We start from the raw sequence: 19,574 nt of genomic DNA, 5'->3' as shown, positions 1-19,574 counted from the left end.
GAGAGAGAAAGAGAGAGAGACGGAGAGAGACAGAGACAGAATGAAAGAAAGAAAGAAAGACACAGGGTGAGAGAGAGAGAAAGTCACAGGGTGAGAGAGAGAGAGAGAGAGAGAGAGAGAGAGAGAGAGAGAGACAAAGAGGTACTGAGACAAAGGTGAAGAGAGAAAAAGAGAGAGGGTGACAGACAGAAACAGAGACAGAGAGAGAAACAGAGAGAGAGAGAGAGACAGAGGGAGACAGAGAGACATACAAACAAACACACACAGACATACAGAGTAGGACAAAGATACACACTGAGAGCCGCAGAGAGCGAGAGAGAGAAGGAGGGAGAGGTAGAGTGAGATAGACACAGTAAGACATTGAGATGCTGGCAGAAATACAGGGGAGAGAGGTAGAGAGACAGAGACATAGAAGAGAGAGAAAGAGAGATAGAGAGGGAGACGGAGAGTGAATGAGAGAGAGACAAGGACAGAGGGAGGGGGCAGACACAGAGAGAGAGAGAGACACAGACCGAGCGAGAGAGAGAGACAGAGAGAGAGAGACGGGGGGGGGGGGGGGGGGGAGACAGGCACAGTGAGAGACAGCCAGCCAGACACAAAGAGAGAGAGCACGAGAGATAGATACATACACACACACACACACACACACACACACACACAGCGCGAGAGAGACAGGGACAGTGAGAGAGAGAGAGAGAGAGAGAAGAGACACTCTCACACAGAGAGAGAGAGACATACACATAGACAGAGACACACAGAGACAGGGAAAGAGAGAAACAGACAGACACACTCAGAGAGAGAGAGAGACAAACACACAGACATACACATACACACACAGAAACAGACAGAGAGAAAGAGAGACAGCGACAGACGCACACACAGAGACACAGAGACAAACAGGCACACAGAGTGACAGACAGAGAGAAAGAGAAAGAGAGAGAGACACACACACACAGACAGAGAGAGACAAACAGAGAAAGAGCAAGACACACACAGAGACAGAGAGAAACAGACAAACACAGAGAGAGATAAAGAGACACAGAGAGAGAGAGAGAGAGAGAGAGACTGAGACACACAGAGACAATTTGAAGTTGGCCATCAGCCTCACAATATTATGCATTTGCACGCATCGGAAGCTAGATATCCAAATACAGAAGGTCCGGTTCTTTGCAGCCAAAATGTGTTCTCTTCTCAAACAGTATAAAATGTTACTATCTCGTTAAGATTGATATCCTTGCAAAAGTCCTGATGATCGCAAGACAAAAACGTACTTTTTTTTCAAGCAACGCCAATGGAAGATCATGAGAAACTGGAATATGAATTATCACCTCAGATACAAATGAGAGTTTAGAGAAAAAAGGTAAAGATACTATAGAAAGCAAATTAAAGCAGAAGCTGAATATTTCTTACATGTCTTCTTCTTTGTGAGGAGCTCTTCTTTCTTCTCCTCAATTTCAGGAGCCTGTTCGTCTGAACTGACCTTGGTTTCTGATTGTGGGATAAGGTTCATCAGGAAATGAATGGAGCTTAGCAGAGCTTCACTGTGTAAATAAACGTCCAAAGATGAAAAGTTCACCTAAATGAAAATAAAACAAACAACTTGAGCATTTCTGAGGATATCAAGTAATTCTTAATAACAAAATCTTTTAATGCAACATAAAAATAAACCTAGTAAGTTCACAAAAACAGAAATCTATTTCATATTGTTTAATACTTTCAGTAGTATTTTCTTAAATACTAGTTGAAAAGTAATTCAATTCCAACTCATATGATCACGTGTCTTAACACCTTCTTTCAGTCCAAGGTGATAGCTTCTCCCTGAATTGTAAGTAGATAAGCAATTGCTGTCTCACATTGTACCAAGTGCCAGATGGTGGTTCTGAACTCCATAATCAAGCTTAAATGTGGTTCAGAAGTCTACACTGTATGGGAAATAGCCATCTCAAACATCTCACTTTCTGCGAATTACTTGAGGTGCAGTGGCTGTGTTCGATACAGACACACTCCATTTAGCAGTGATCTCACCAGACAATGAAAATCGGGGCTTTGGTGATGGAATTTCACAGTAATTTTAAAAAGCCACTTATACTTCCTGTCATCATCTGTCAACTTAAATACTTCAAGTAGAAAATTAATATGGCCCTTGAGAGTTGTGGCTTTAAATTTAATGAGGTGGTGATGGTTGAGAATACTGCTGAATTATTTTAATTCTGTTTCTGTAGGAGTATAAATACCAAATATATCAACATAAATACAGAAGGTAACGTTACAACCGGAGTGCAAGACTGAAACTCAAGGAGTCATACGTGAAAAGTAAAAAATATACTCCGGAAAAAATCTCAAGAAAAATTAGACTCCTGGTGACTATACCTTCCTGTGTGTTACTGGAATTCTTGATTCAAATTAGGCTATGGAGCATGAAATAGCTGTGTGGTATCTCTAATTGGAAGGAATGGGTTTTCTGCTAGCTATGCCAATGACTAACCAATAACCCTTCCCACAGAAACTTCTGCCATGAGGATTTTTCTGAACGCTGGGAATTGGTATTGATAGCTGCTGTCTCTTCATCTGTGAAAACAAAGTGATTTTTTTATATTGAATATATTATGTACTCACATCAAGTTTAATTCAGGCAAATCAGAGCCAAACAAATGCAAAGTGCACGAACTAGACAGATTTCTGGGTGTGGGGTTTCCACTGGGTTGTGTGGATATTTTATTTGAAAAGCAAAATCTGCCATAATCAACTGTACCAATGCAAAATTCAGAAGATATTAGAAATATGAAAGCATGATAATAGTAACTTGTCGCTGAACGCAGCTTGAAACGGTGAGGGTAGGCTATCTGGTGAATGAAATAATTTCAAGAATTAATCTCTTTCTAAAATTTAGATTAGTTTGAGCTTAACTATAAATTTATTGAAGTTAACCTTCTTTGCATCTTAGTCAGGAATAGACTCCTGGAAAGGCAACTACAGTCAGTTTATGAAATAGCTTTAGAAATTGGGGTCCCCTTTAAACTGACTTTTTTCGTATTGCCTGTGGAGTACGAGACCTTCTGTAATAGCTGCTATCGCAGTTAGTTCCCTTCCCAAATAATTTCTTAAACACAGACAAAAGGCAAATTAAAGATAATAGTTGTGAAGGTTACCAGGCCACTAATGCCCACAATGCCTCATGACACAAGTTGTTTAGCAGATACAAAAATCTGTCCATAGGTAAAATGGAAACAGAAAACAGATCTTACAATGCAAGTGGAGAAAGTTATTCTGACATCGTGAGGAGCTGTCCTGTGCTAACTGGTTAAAAACAATTTAGACACATCACAGAGATTACCAGCCCCAAAGAACAGGATTTATCAACAAGTGCTGAGGCAGAAGGCTTGCCTTGTAGGAGCAGTCCTCAGCAGGGAGCTGTCTTCTTCACATGAAAGATGAAAAAAGAAATGGAGGTAAGAGATCCCATCATATCAGCCAAACAGCAGGATGCTGTCTTCACAACGTTAATGGGGTTGATACATTCCATACCAACTGCCTATTCATTCTCCAGTATCAGTCAACTATCCTCAAATGTCATGAGTCGTACTTTTTTTGTCTGATTAACTAGTGTATATCTAAATCATTGTTAACTGAACTTAATTAGCTGTCTGAAAATTCCTTACTGAGATTTGTGAATGGTCACCTGCCTAAATTAGGGAACAGTGTTCATGAACCTACCTAACACTTCATTGAACTGCATTCTCAAGCCAACAGTGCTAACTCATCTTCATAGAATCTCATCTAGCATACACTAAATGCACAAAATATGCAAGCACAAAGATAGCAGCTTGTCAATGAATACAGTTTGAAAACAGATGAGACATTCATCACTGAGGGAGGAGGTGCTCTCCTGATAATTTATCAAAAAAGGGTCAGAGAAGGACCTTGATACTAGCAGGTGAAGTTCAATTCAGAAACTCAGAAGCACTGTTAGGTAAGCAGATAGCGGAGCTTCAAGATTTCTTCTGTAAGCATGTCAGTAGTTGAAACTGATACGAGGGAGATTATAAGATTAAATACAAAGCTTAACATTTTAAATACTTAATAATCATGAACTGTTACAGGACAGCCTCGATTATCCAAACCACATGGGCAGGGAGCATTTTGTTTGGATAATCACATGTTCAGAAAATCGAATGTTCGGATAACACAGTTTACCCAAGCATCGGGACCTTGAGATCTTGTTCGGATAATCTATGTTCAGATAACCGAGACTGTTCTCTCCCATTTCTAAACTTAATTAGCTAAATAGAACATGTTAAAGATGGCACGCCAGGCTCTATACTGCAGCTGTTGTGAAAGTCCAAGCGAATACCTGAATGATCCACAGCAATCACTTTTGCAGCAAGAATCTGTATCTCAAGCAAGTTAACCTTAGAGTTGATGCACTGGAATCTGAACTTCAGACCTAGTGATGCATCGGGGCATGGGTGGGTCAGGGGTCATGATCCAAGTTTCCTAAGTTAAGAGATGACCATTCACAAAGTACACAGTTTGGATTTACATTAGACAGACAAAAATTGCTCATGTTTCAAAGCAATGACATAACACACTAGGATGAGTAACCCATTTGCTCTGATTTATTTTTGTCACTTCTGCAGGGATACAATGAAAAGTATTATTTTGTGTGCTACAAGTATCAAAGATGGCCACATAGTAGCAGCATAGTGCACAGACTCCTCACCCCAGAAGCCTGTGTGGAGTTTGCACGTTCTCCCCGTGTCTGCGTGGGTTTCCTCCGGGTGCTCCGGTTTCCTCCCACAGTCCAAAGATGTGCGGGTCAGGTGAATTGGCCATGCTAAATTGCCCATAGTGTTAGGTAAGGGGTATATGTAGGGGTATGGGTGGGTTGCGCTTCGGCGGGTCGGTGTGGACTTGTTGGGCCGAAGGGCCTGTTTCCACACTGTAAGTAATCTAAAAAAAAATCTAAAAGCCCGTTGCTTATCTACTCAGTTTGCCTTTACTACTTTTCTTTTTCTGTTTTTAATGTTGATCAATTAATAAAGATATCAAATTCATCATAGCTTAATTTACAAGCTTCAGCTGTGAGCTTCTTCTCAGCAGTGGTTGTTTCCGGCGGTTCAAAGTGGCATTTTTTTCCCAGTGTGTTGGTCTCAGCCTGTGGACTGGTCACTGATGGGACGGTTTGTCCCATTTTCAGAGCAGTCCAGCTCAATCTTAATCTTTCAGCTCGGTGTTCCTATGTGTTGGCAGGTCGTTTTATCCATGGGTGCGGTCTTGCACTGGCCCAATGATCTGACAGCTCAGCATTTTAAATGGTGTTCCTCGCAGTGGTTTTTCTTCAGATGCTTTTAGTATGATAGAGTAGCGTCCTAGCATTTCAGTCTTTGTCCTGTCATGTCATTTTCGTCCAGAATGTTGTTCTATCATCTCTTGACTGGATTTCTTCGAGACAAGGAGCCTTTAAGTGGATCGTGATTAACGTTGTCTTATATTTACCTTTTGTAAGATATCATTTTATCATGACTTCTGTCATAAATATAGGCACCATGGTAGGGCAACTTAGAACACTTTTCATTGTATTTTTTCTTGTAAAAATCACATATGACAATAAATTTTAAATTCTAATAAATTCAACCAGACAAATCATATCTTACATTAGTATATCAGGGGAATAGAACAGTATACAGAATATAGTCTTACAGCTACAGAGAGGTTGCAGAGAAAGATCAACTCTAATATAGGAGGGGAGCATTCCTAAGTCTGATAACAGTGGGGAAGAAGCTGTCCTTAGATCTGTTGGCTCATGTACATGTTTTTAAACTTTTGTATCTTCTGACCAATGAAGAGGGTAGAAGAGAATATAACCAGGGTGGGAGTGGTTATGATTATGTTGGCTGCTTTTTTGAGACAGTGAGAAGTGTCGATGGAGTCAACGAAAGGAAGACTGGTTTTGATGATGGACTGGGTTGCATTCACAAACCTCTGTAATTTCTTGCTGCCTTGGAAGAGTAGTTGCACAGCAAATGGTGATGCATCCGGATGTGATGCTTTCCACTGGTGCATAAGTAAAAATTGCTAAGAGTTTTTGTGAACATGCCAAATTTCCTTAGCCTTCTGAGGAATTAGGAGCATTGGTGTGTTTTCTTGACTGAGTAGTGGACATGGATGGACCAGGATAGATTATTGGTGATACTTACTCCTGGGAATTTGAAGTTCTTGACAAAATCCATCTCAGCACCACTGATACAGACAGAGGCGTATCCTCCACTCTGCTTCCTGAAGTCCTGATCAGCTTCTTCCTTTTGTTGACATTGAGGAAGAGATTGTCGTTTTTACACCATGCCAATTAGCTGTCTACCTCTTTCCTGTACTATGTTTCATCGTTGCCTGAGATTCCAACCCAGTACGGTAGTGTCATCAGCAAATTTGTAAATGGAATTACAGCTGAAATATGCCACACAGTCATGAGTGTATGAGTATGGTAGAGGGCTTGAGTATGCAGCCTTGCAGGGCACCAGTGTTGAGTATTCTCATGAAGGAGATGTTGTTGCCTATCCTTACTGATTACAATCTGCGGTCATTGAAATCAAGGATTCAGTAGCAGATGGGGGAGCAAAAATCTAGAACTTGGCCTTTGGAAATGCATTTTGTTGGAATTATGGTATTAAAGATGGAGCTAAAGTCAATACATAGGTATCTAATGTGATGTCCTCGCTATCCAGGTGTTCTAGGGATGAGTATTGGTTCAGGGAGATGGCATCTGCCATGAACCTATTGTGACAGTAGTTCTATAATTATAAGGTAGCAATAGACCTGGGATACTGCCAGCAATGATCATAATGTTTGATCATTTGGCAACAGATCTAGTAAACAATTTCTTCTGCTAATTTGAACTCATGACAGCTCCTGTGCTGTCCTATCTCTAAAACCCCTTGCTACCTAGAATGAAAACTAGAAAATTTCCAAGCCCTATTTGCACTTGACAAAGCATGAGCTAACCAAGTTAATTCCTTCCTTTAGTTGTCAAAGCGGGTTGTGTAAAGCATGCAATAGTGGAAGCATAACAACCTTTCAAGATTCAACCATCAAGGACACTTCAGTGCAAAAAGCCAAGATAATTGTAGAAACAAACGCTTATTCCAAAAAAAAGGTCAGTCATTGACAGAAAGGAGGCAGACAATGCAAAATTGTTCACTGATACCTAAAAGACAAATAAAAATACATCTATTATCTGGTGACTTATAACGTGCTACTCTCCAGCATGCAGTTTTTTCAACTAATAAGCTATACCAACAATGTGCTGTAAACAGCATTCTGGGCTGCTTTTGTTAGCTGTGATAAACAAAATCTATTAAGCAGCCCTGTGATTATTTACCTTCATGAGTTGCTCAGTGTTTCTATAGGTGGTTTTGAATTCTGGTCCATCTTTGTTAGCCTGGAAAAGAAAGGATTATCATTTTCTTTCTCATTTTACGGAACAGGCACTGATTGATTTATTCTACTTTTGAATATGCTACTCAATGTAGTGAGCAGAGATAGTTAAGAATTCACAAAGCCAGTTTGTTGCCAATTTCTCAAAGGCAAATAGGGATGAGTAATAAATACCACCCAGCCAGCAATGTCCACATCCCATGAAAGAAAGCATCTTCTATCTCAATGCCAAAAAGAAGTCAGCAACACCAAGTACACAAACTTCAAGAGTTTAATGTTTACATTTTCAAATTTGGTAATGTGATGTTACTTACTTTAAAACAGAAGTGTGAAATAACCAGCTGATTATTAGTATAGCTATAGAAAGGTGATTTAAATAAACTGTGAAAATATTCAGTTGCTAATAGGACTACAGAAATACTTAAAAATTAGTTGAAAATTCTACTGAAAGAAAAGGAACAAGAGGTAACTTCATGAATTATGAAGGGTTTTGATAGATTTGAAAGTGAGAGGATGAATTTGCTTGTGGTATATTTGTAACAAAATACACTTAACAATAAATAAATCGAAACAAACTGGAGTACATCAATGAGATAATTGCTATGAATTGCAATGGGGAATTCAGAAAACAATGTCTAACTAAGGAGTACTAAGAATGTGGAACTTGCTAGAACAAAGTAAAATGGATGTGAAAAGCATCAAGGGAAGCTAAACAAGTATATGAAAGAGAAGAAAATACAACATTATGATGGTAGACGTAGATAAAGATGAAGAAATCTCAAGGACAGGAGAGAGACTGGCATGGTCTGGGTGTGAACGCTGGTTTCAGTTCTGCATATTCAATATTACCCTTTATGAAATCAAAGGGTCTGTTCATAAAAATGCCAAATCCTTCTAGTAAAGTTTTTGCCTAGCCACAACACCGAAGCAGCTCTCAAAATCACAAGGTTATATCCTATGTAACTGTTCCAAAGACAAACTATCCCTATTCATGATACTCAACGTATCTGTGGCTTCGAACATGTTTGATATCATCCTGCCCCAACACTTTGCCACCATCGATCAGCCGGGTGAGACTGCTCTTGCCTGGCTCGTTTTTAATTACGTGTGGGAAGTGGGCATCATTGACTGCGCCAGCATTTATTGCCCATCAATAGTTGCCCTCATAAAGGTGGTGGTGAACTGCCTCCATGGAGCACTGCAGTCTATGTCCTATTCTCATCTGAGTTAACCATAATCAGGATATTGCAATGGTTTCTTTCTTCCTGTTCCCGCACCATTACTTACAGCATGCACCAAGTATTTGTTCTTGCTTCTCTTCTCTTCACACCTACATATTGTCCCTCAGCAATATCATCCAAAATCACATTACTTTTTTCATTCGTTGACTGATGACATCCTTCCAAAACTCAATGCTGCTCGGACACAAAAAGGTAAATATTGCAGATATTGGAAATCCAAAATGAAAGCAGAAACACTGGATAAATAAAGATCTGACAGTGTCTGCAAAGTGTAGAACACAGTTCATATTCATGCTGAAAGGGAAATACCTCAAGTTCTCAGATCACTCTACAAAGCAAGTCCCTCATTTCTAATGCCATTCTCTTTAAAGGTCACCAAACTGAAAAAAAACAGTTTATCTCTCCATTGATGCTACTTTTGTACTATTTCCTGTCTAACTTCGAATCCCTGACAATCACAAAAACCCTCAAAAGATATCCCACTCATCTAGTACTAGTCTCTCGAGCCTGTCTGATTTTAATCACTCCACTATTAGTGATCATGTCTTCGGTTAACCAGGCCCCAGAGTGTAGAATTCCTTCTCTAGAACCCCTCTACTTCTTATTTATTGAAGATCCTCCTTAACATTTGCTTCTTGGACGAAACTTTTGTCACAAGATCTTAGTTTTGAGAGGTTCGGTGTCATGTTAGTCAGAGTCAGGTGCATAGCATCTCTTGGAAATAGACTCTTCGGTCCAACTCATTCATGTCGTACAGATATTCTAAATTAATCTAGTCCCGTTTGCCATCACTTGGCCCATTTCTCGCTGAATATTTCCTATTAATATACCCATCGTTTCATAATATTTTGGGTTTTTATGTAAAATATGCTGTATAATTTTAAGTTGTTCATCTCTTTACTAGACTTGGTGAACACTGTCATTAGTTTCATAGTTTGCCTGTTTTGTAAAATTACCACCCAGTGCCTCTCACGTATCACCTACCTTTCTGTTCATACTGTCCTTCACTTGATAAAACATCACTATCCTTTTTCAGTTTCCAAGAAAACTTTGCAGGACTGAAATGTCCCTGATAGTCATATTAACATTCCTATGCTCTTTGGGTAAAAAGATCCACAGACATCTCGTCAAGATTAGAAAACTCTGAAATGTTTCACAAGATTCTATTGGAAATACAGGAGTTTAAAGTTAAAAATCACAACACCAGGTTATAGTCCAACAGGATTACTTGGAAGCACTAGCTGTTGGAGCGCTTTTCCTTCAACAGAATTTAAAACAAGGTTTACAGTGTGGTGTAACTGAAATTATAGATTGAAAAAGACCTGCATTGTTTGTTAAGTCTCTCATCTGTTAGAATGACCATGTTGGTTTCAGTTCTTTCATATGTAAATTACAGAACTTTCTTAAAGTTACATTCTCAAGTGACCTTTAACATTAAATGCTATGTTGGCCCAGAAAATGCACTGAAGGTGTGAGGTTGTCTGTGTCCCAATGTTAAGACTGATTCTAGTCTAAGGGATTTACAGAACCTTATGTGGATTCATGTAGTTTTTGAGCAAAATAAAATGTAATTCTGCAAGTACAAATTCACCTCACAAACTCGTATATGTGTGTGCGTGCATGTGCAGGAGTGGGTATGAGTCTGTGAGAGAGTGAGAGTGTGCGTGAGTGTAAAGGGGCATAAGTCTGTGAGAGGGTGCGTGTGTGAATGTGACAGTGTATGTGTGTGTGTGAGAGAGGGTCCGTGTGAGTGTATGGGTCTGTAGGAGTGTGTGTCTGTCTGTGGTGCAGTGGGATCACCTGAACCCAAGGTCCTGGTTCAGGCTATCCCCATGGGTACTGAACATGGCTATCAGTCTCCGCCTGCCACTCTGCGTTGTTGCATGTCCTGAAGTCCATCTTGGAGGTCAAATGTCCCGGAACGCTGAAGTGTTCTCCAACTGGGAGGGAACACTCCTGTCTGCTGATTGTTGTGTGGTGACCATTCAACCATTGCTATAGTTTCTGCTCAGTCTCACCAATGTATCATGCCTCAGGGCATCCTTGCCTGCAGCGTATGAGATAGGCAACTTTGGCCGAGTCAGATGCCAAGTATGTAGTATGTACCTGCCAAGTACATAGTGGGTGGTGTCCCTGCGTGTAATGGTGGTATCCGTGTTAATACACTGACACGTCTTGCAGTGTCTGCCGTGACAAGATTGTATGGTATTGTCTTGGAAGCCAGGCACTTTGCTGTGAACAATGATTTGGTGGTTATTTAAAGGCAAGAAATGGAGGTGTGGGGAAGGTCTTGACAAGTTGCTCAACCTCATTCATAATGTGTTGCAGGCTGCGAAGAACATGGCATAGCTTTTCGACACCTGGGAAGTACTGGAAAACAAAGGATATCCTGTCAGTGCAGCTTGTGTCTGTCTCCTGAAGAAGTCATTATGGTTTCTCACTGTGTCACATCGGAACTGGCAGTCGATAAGTTGAGCGTCGTAACCCATTCTTATGAGGGCATCCTTGAGTATTTCCAACTGCCCGTCACATTCGTCCTCATCTGAGCAGATCCTGTGTCTATGTCGGGCTTGTCTACAGAGGATGACTGTTTTAATATTTCAGGTGGAAGCTGGAGAAGTGTAGCATCATGAGGTTATCCATGGGTTTGCGGTAGAGTAAGGTGCTGAGGTGCCCATCTTTGTTGGAGATGCATGCATCCAAAAATGAGACAATGCTAGAGAGTAGTCCATGATGAGTTTGATGGTGGGATAAAACTTGTTGATATCACTGTGCAGTTGTTTCAGTGACTCCTCCCCATGGGTCCAGAGGAAGAAAATGTCATCAATATACCTGGTGTATAGTGCTGGTAGGAGCGGTCTGGGACATTCGACCTCGGACTTTCGGGTGACCGTCCTCTAAGGCTGACTTCGGGACAGGCAACAATGCAAAGTGGCCGAGCAGAGGCTGGTAGCCAAGTTTGGTACCCATGGGGATAGCCTAATCTGGGACCTTGGGTTCATGTCACACTACAGGTGACCTCACTGCACTACACAGACAGACACTCCTACAGATCCACACATTCACACAGACCCTCTTTCATATGCTCACACATACACTTCTACACTCTCACACGCACCCTCTCACAGACTTATACACCTTTACACTCATGCACATACACACACTCACAGAAACTCATACTCGCCCTCGCAACCCCCGTGTGCATGAGCGTGCGCGCGCACACACACAAAATTTGTACTTGCAGAATTACATTTTACTTTGCTCAAAAACTGCATGAATCCATGCAAAATTCTGTAAATCCCTTTTTTAGATTAGAATCAGTCTGAACGTTGGGCACAGACAACCTCACAGAGGGCACCTCATACCTTCAATGCATTATCTGGGCCAACATGGCACCTATTGTTAAAGTTTACTTGAGAATGCAACTTTCAGAAAGTTCTGCAACATTTGAAAGAACAGAAACCATTCTAAAAGATGAGAGATTTAACAAACAATCCAGGTCTTTTTCAATATATAATTTCAGTTATATCACACTGTAAACTTTTGCTATAAATTCTGCGTCCTATGATCTTATGCTCCACAACCATCAGATAAAGGAGCAGCACTCTGAAAGCTAGTGCTTCCAAATAAACCTGTTGGACTATAACCTGTGATTTTTAACTTTGTACACCCCAGTCCAACACCGGCACCTCCAAATCAACTGCAGGAGCTTAACTATGGATAAGAGAGAAAGCTCCCATCAGTTCTCTCATAGTATCCACTGCCTCCTCATCATTTAAATAATTTGGCAGGATGGGCAAAAATAATTGGTTTTGGATAATTGTAATATACTTTCTGTTGAGATTACTGGAAGATAAATTGATGAATATTCTTCTTAGCTAATTTGCAAATCTGAACACAAAAAGCCAGCAGTTTATATTTCGCTCTTGAATGCTCTACTCATTATTAAGGAAATGCAGCATTTAGCTGCAACCTGTGTCTTTAGGAGCTTTTTAAAAAGTAAACATGGAGAGTACAGTATGGACTATATTCATCTGGGCAAATAAAGTTAAGCAAAGTCTCTAAAGATTATGACTGCAGTGCTGCCATGACCCCACAGCAATACTTAGAAATAGTTGAAATTTAGGTGGAATAGGATAAGAGAAAAACTAAGGGACATGTATGTTTACGCTCTCACTTAGAACATAACTGACCAAGAGCAGGAATATTCTTGCATCCATTAGTGAAATTAGAACTTAGTTGCATGAGGCTAGGCAGGTCAGGAATGTGGAAATATGCCAGTCAGCGCAGATTAGGGCTATGCTTGAAGTAAGTTTAAAATAGGATTAATAAACTCAATTTATTGAATGCCTTTATTTAGTATTGTTACCAATTTATGGGTAAATAGTTACACAATTGTAGCTAAGTGTCTTTAGTTGTTCCAGTGCAGTTGCACAGAAAATTGAAATTTGGGTGATACGTCATATATTAGAACATTCATAAACATAGAAACACAAAACAAACCAATGATAAAATGAAAAAGCTTGACATTTAACAATATAAATACAATGGCCGTTACAGAAAGAAATGAATAGAACAAATATTCCATGGTTGGAATGCCATTTCTTAAGCATAATTGCATACCTTAATATATTCAATAGTAAGGAGATCGTCTTCATCATTGTCCAGAGTAGTAATAATATAAATGGGTTTGTTTTCAGCATCTGAAAGATATTTTACAAATCAAAAGATGGTGGATAATTTATATATATTTTCAGCAAAAACACTTTTAAGCAATTACAATCAGAATTAGGTTTGTCAAATTATCTTGGAGTATTATTTATGTTTTTGAAGGAAAAGCAGTAGCTCCATTTAATGGTCACTTTCAACCTCAACATTGCCTACCTGCCTCCAGCTTTGCCTCTCTGAATGAACAACTGAAAACCTAGTATGTGTCTTCATCCTCCTGAAGCCCACATTCTCCAATTGATTGTCATGTTTCCTTTTGTACTGCTAAAAAAATACATTTTGTCAAAGATTGGTGGCCTAGGGCAAATCAGATTTAGAGATGAACAGCTGACTCAACAACTGATGAGGGAGAAGTGGGTTATAGCTCATACAGCACTAGAACCAGTACTGGGGAAAGAACCTACAGCTGGACTGTTCTGGGGCTACTATTCTTGTAAACTGTAAAACAAAGGAAGTACAGAGGATATTAAACTAAATATGGAAAGAAAGGGTTTAAATCTGGGGGGATGTGATAAATTGCAGAGTACAGACAGAACAAGTGAAAAGGTGAGAATTGATAAACAGACCATAATAGGAGTAGGTCAACTGGCAGGTGAAAGGTTACAAAAATAATTAAAGGAAAGATGAGAAACTGTGACAGCACCTTTGCATTTCTTATGACATGTTAATGTCCTAGACTTGGCGTAGAGGACCGTTAGTGCCATTTCAAAATGTGCAGTTGATACAAAATCTGGAGGATAGTAATTGACTTCAAAAGGGACATAGGCTGTGAAAAGGCTGGAAAAGGGGGTAAATTAAATGACAACAAATACTTGTTAATCATCACTAATGACTGCATGTAGCAGGGCTGTGAACCATTTGATTCTTTGGATGTGGAGTTGCTTAGTTGTCTAGCACATGCTGCTTACACTGATTGGTATGCAAGTAATCCTGTTTTGTAGCCTTACCATGTTGGCATTTAATTTGTACATACTCTCAGTGCTGTCCTCAGCATACCTTTCACAGTTTTTATTGAACCAGTTGTCTAGAGTGGAGCGTGTGCTGATCCTTATGGTTCTGTTGTTGATAGTTGCCCATTGTAGCTCAGTTGTGCAGTTTTGGGTTGCTGGATCTGTTCATAATCTATCCCAGTCAGTATACTAGCAGTACCACACAAGACAATGGTGGGTATCCTCAAAGTGAAGGCAGGATTGTGCAGTGGTCACTCCTACAATACCGTCACGGACAAATGCATTTGCTACAGGCACACATGACGTGGATGCAGTCAAGTCCACTTTTCCCTTCACCACAGGGAATAGACCCAGTACAGCAGTTGTGTTCTTTAGGACTCAAGCAAATCTCAGTTGTGGGGATGTTACCAAGACCCCTTACTGAGGTCTGAGGTCCAAGTTCCGTGCAGCTAAGGTAGGTGGAAATCAGCATGATGTCAGAAATCAGATGACACTAGTTTATAGTCCAAGAGGTTTATTTGAAATCATAACCTTTCGGAGCACAGCTCCTTCGTAAGGTGACCTAACAAAGGAGCTGTGCTTCAAAAGCTTGTGATTTCAAGTAGGCCTGCTGGATTATAACCTGGTGTCGTGTGACTTCTGACTTTGTCCACCCCATTCCAACACTGGCACCTCCATTTAACCAGCATGAAGTTTCCTTTCCTGTTTTGATATCATGGGATCCAGAATCAATGTTGAGATCTTACATGCCAAATCCCTCCTGTTACCTCTGGTGATGGTGGTATTGGAGACATTTTCTATAAGACATAATTATAATCTTAAGTATGACTCGGTCAGGCTATGGCTTGTCTAATCTGTGGGTCAGCTCTTCCAATTTTCACACAGCTACTAGATATTGGAAAGGATGACTTTGCAGGGTTAACAAAGCTGTATGGCGTTGCTGTCTTAAGTCAATGCTGAATTGTCCATCCAATTTCATTGTTTTGAGACTTTGTAGCAGCCAGATTCAACTTGTTGAACAATATGTTTGTTCAGTCATTTCAGAGGGCATTTAAAAAAGTTAGCCCCATGCTGTGAAACTGGAATCACATACAGACCAGATCAGGTGGGGAGGATGGATTTTCTTTCCTTATAGGGCATTAACAAAGTAGAAAGGTTTTTACAACAATTATGAGACAAATAGTTTTTTTTTTACATTCCAGATTTAAAAGTTGAAGTTAAATTTCACCATCTGACATGGTGGCAAGATTTGAACATATTTCCAGAGCTTTAGCCTGGGTTACTAGTAGTTCAGTGATAATACCACTATGCCACCACCTTTCCTCATTATTTGTTGCCGTAACTGATGTGGAAAACTGACATTGGACATACTTACAATATCCATGTAGAAACCTTATCATATTAAATTGATGTACTTTATTTCACAAGTACATCACTAATTTCTGGCATCCATTTCAGTATGACATATTATTGCACCAATCATGAAAATTAGTACTGCTCCACTTGTGAAATGCACAGATCACAGGCCACAATTTAAATGGATATTCAAGACTAAATGTAATGCAGCAATTTGGAAATTAAAGAAGTGTTATAAATTATTAAGTTTTATTGCCACAATGAAAGTTATGGACAAAAAATTGTGTGTTTTTTTTGGAGTCTGGGTATTCATAGGTATCATTTGGTACTACCTTTTTAGAAAAGCTTTCAATGCATAAAACAATTATAACATTGGACAACTTCGGAAGTCTTTTTCCTCTTACCTGTCTGCTCAGGGCATTTTAAACTGATTTCTTTCAGAAATGTGTGTGAAGTCATATCGTATGTTCTGATTTTAAGCTCTGTGCCAAGTCCGACTATTTCCAGTTCTAATACAGGGCTTTCGGTATCCTCTACATAACGATAGATTCCCAGTGATATCTAGACATGTCGTTGAAATAATAAAATTAGCAATAAGCACATTTTAAGTTAAAAATTCAATATAATATATGAGCTGGATCTACTAGCACAATTTTGAGTCTTTTTTTAAAATGCTTATAGGTTTTATGTCAACTTTAACTAACATTATTGTGCAGCCAATAATATTTTACATGACAGAATTCAAATGTGCAAATGTTTAATAAATCACCCAGATTTTGCAGTTAGCAGGGAAACAAATGAAGATGACCGATGACCATTAAAAAGCTGCTCACGGTTACTAATAACCATGGTAGTGAACATCTCCCCATCCTGACTGTCACCAAGTCACCAAAAGTGATGGCAACAACAGGGTAACCAACCAATTACATTGAACAGAGCAAACCAGGAAGCTAAAAGTACACAGTCCTTCAATTTCAATATAAAATTTTCAAACTATTAAATAAATTGTTTTGATTATTTTAGATTCTGCCTTCAATCAAAGATGAACAAATCTGTGGGATAAAAAGTTATTCTTCCAAAAAAATCATGGGAAAAAAAAAGACCATCCACAAATATAGAATTTGCTTTCCAGAGATTTGTGAAGCTGTTAAACATCAATTATAAAGTTAGAATGCATTAAAAACCTAAATATACCTCACTCAATAAGATACAACTTTAGTTTCAATTTATTTTACAAGACTGACAGCACAAGAATGGATTTTGTTCTTCGTTCAAAGACTTCCCATTAATTATGGTATCATGCGGTGAGATTAGGTCGAATCCTTTGTATACAGCAGCCACAGAAATCTCCGATGGTGCTACCCTAAAGGCCCAGGCCCTGGTCACTGGCCTGTCACGTACACCCTTCATAACACACCCTCCGCAGCAGCACTGGTATGAAATTCTAGCTTTTCACATGGTCCTGTGCATATGTAGACTCCAGAAGTTTAAAATACAAGAAACCTTCTATGGATACAGAACAAGGAATTAAGCCTAGATGGATACTATATCAAACAGATGACCTAAACTCACTGGCTGAAAGGCATCCTTTTGTACCACATTACTCTAGTGTCGTGAGCAACATATAAAAAGAACATGCTTTCACTTTATCATAATCATTAATTCCAATAGTCAATGGTATTCTACAAAATGTACCCTGTGACCATAATTTGTAGCATGTAACTGTTTTTGCTGGTTCTATTCAGGCTTTTTTCCCCCAAAAAAACATTATTCTTGCACATGACAAAAAGGTATTTGATATAAAAGGTTGATCATGCTCCCAGGAGGACAAACCTAATCAATGAGCAAAGACACTTCTATCCAACTGTTCAGAGATGCTGTTACTTTATGCCTCGGGAGCAGCTAGGACTTAAAGCCAGGCCTACCACTGTGCCACAATCAGCAAGTGTAGATATTTCCTAGTCAACCTGCTTAGAGATATTATGATATTGCTGGAGCAGTTGGTCCTTGAACCCAGGCCTCCTGACCCAATGATAGACACCTACCACTGGGCCACACATGTCCTAGACCCAATCATCTTCAGCTGATTCATTAATAGCGCCATTTCCATCATAAGGAGTGGAGATGCCCATGGATGATTATACACTGTTCAGCATCATTCACAGACTGCTTCAGTATCTGAAGAGTCATTCAGGCTTGATAGGGGCGAATGACATTCATATCACACAAAAGCTAGGCAATGACCAATTTTAATGCAAGTAAATCTAACCACCACCCTTTGACATGCAATTGCATTTCTAACGCTCAATAGTGCACCATCAATATGCTGGATGTTACCATTGTCAAAGGCTAACTAGACTAATCATATAAGTAGCATGGCCACAAAAGCAAACCAGAAACAGAGATTTCGGAGATAAGTAACTCATATCAGACTCGCCCAAAGCAACACCATTTTAAAAGGTACAAGGTAGAAGCATGGTGAAATTTTCTCCACTTTCCTGATTGACTGCAACTCCAACTATTCAATAAGCTTGACACCACCCAAGCCAAAGCAGCTCTGATCAACATGCCATTCACCACCATTGACATTCATTCACTCAACAATTCAGTGACAGGCATATACTCTTTGGTTGTATTGCAGCATCTTGGCAATTTTCCTTGATATTGGGTTAAAATCCTGGAATGCCCTTCCTAGCGGTACTGTATTTACCTACAACACTTTGACAGGTATCACATTCATAGACAATAAATATAGGTCTTGTCAGTAATAGTACATTGTATGAATAATTACTTTCACAAGCTACAAAATTTGAAAGTCACACAACACCGGGTTATAGTCCAATAGGTTTAATGGAAGCACACTAGCTTTCGGAGCGTCGCTCCTTCATCAGATGGAGGGCACCACTATCACCTAATGAAGGAGCGATACTCCGAAAGCTAGTGTGCTTCCAACTAAACCTGTTGGACTATAATCTGGTGGTGTGTGATTTTTAACTTTGTACACCCCAATCCAACACCGGTGTCTCCAATTCAAAATTTGAAGCAGGTTATCCCAACATACTTTTATACAGTGCAGATCATCTATGTCAGAGAATCTATCCAAAATATGGTTAACTGGCAACAAACTGTTTCAGGATAATCTATAATTAATTTCTTCGAATACAGAACATTAACTTTGCTAGAGATGTGAACATGAAGCTTTTTGTTTTTCACTTATTAGGACTGAAAGGCAAGAAAACCAACTCATGGCAGAGCATAAAACTTGTGCAGTTTGAAATGTTGGTGCTGATTGCTTGGACTATGGCTAGCACTGAGAAAGTTTACTGGTTAAGACACCAATTGATCATAGGGATGGAGCAGAGACTGGCTGTATCCATAGTCCTTTCCTCATTTTGTAAAATAGTCATTTTCTGCTCAAAATTGGTTTTATTGTGTTGCAGTCACGATAAATGCAAGTCAAAAAATTTCAACTACATGCCTCTCACTCGTGCTGATAAATAAAAGGTGAATACTACACAGTAACCATTTCCTGAAACAACTTGTATTAGTATGTAACCTTTCACTTAACCAAAATATCCCAAAACACTTCACAGGAAAGTCATGAAACAATAACTGATACAGAATCTCAGATGGGGATATTATTTTTGTTTCTTTGAATAATTATATTTTCTAGTTGGATGTTAAACATTAGGCCTATATGAGGAAGGGGCTTCCTTCAAAGGGGCCCCCTTTCCATGCCACATACACCTCCACCCATGGGTTCATTTATTCCTTTGATTTCTCCATCAATACACCTGCATCCTTATGAGGCCCCATACTTGCCTGCTGCAAGACTCTAGGACTTATATCTGGTCACTCTGTGTTTCCA

General features: G+C 39.5%; 1 protein-coding gene across 3 annotated transcripts in view; it reads right to left on the bottom strand.

Moving 5' to 3' along the window:
* Nucleotides 1–19,574, bottom strand: part of vps13a (vacuolar protein sorting 13 homolog A) — a 410,927-nt gene that overhangs the window by 241,778 nt on the left and 149,575 nt on the right. For all 3 annotated transcript variants that reach the window (XM_060837965.1, XM_060837981.1, XM_060837974.1), the window contains exons 26-29: nucleotides 16,111–16,267; nucleotides 13,296–13,375; nucleotides 7,376–7,435; nucleotides 1,411–1,576 (exon numbers count right to left, since the gene is read on the bottom strand). In XM_060837965.1, coding sequence (XP_060693948.1) covers nucleotides 1,411–1,576; nucleotides 7,376–7,435; nucleotides 13,296–13,375; nucleotides 16,111–16,267 — 463 coding nt within the window. The remainder of the gene's footprint in view (nucleotides 1–1,410; nucleotides 1,577–7,375; nucleotides 7,436–13,295; nucleotides 13,376–16,110; nucleotides 16,268–19,574) is intronic.

Source organism: Hemiscyllium ocellatum, chromosome 2, assembly GCF_020745735.1.
Source record: "Hemiscyllium ocellatum isolate sHemOce1 chromosome 2, sHemOce1.pat.X.cur, whole genome shotgun sequence".
Taxonomy (NCBI): Eukaryota; Metazoa; Chordata; class Chondrichthyes; order Orectolobiformes; family Hemiscylliidae; genus Hemiscyllium; species Hemiscyllium ocellatum.
The sequence above is the reverse complement of the archived record's forward strand: the minus strand, read 5'-3'. Positions and strand labels throughout refer to the sequence as shown.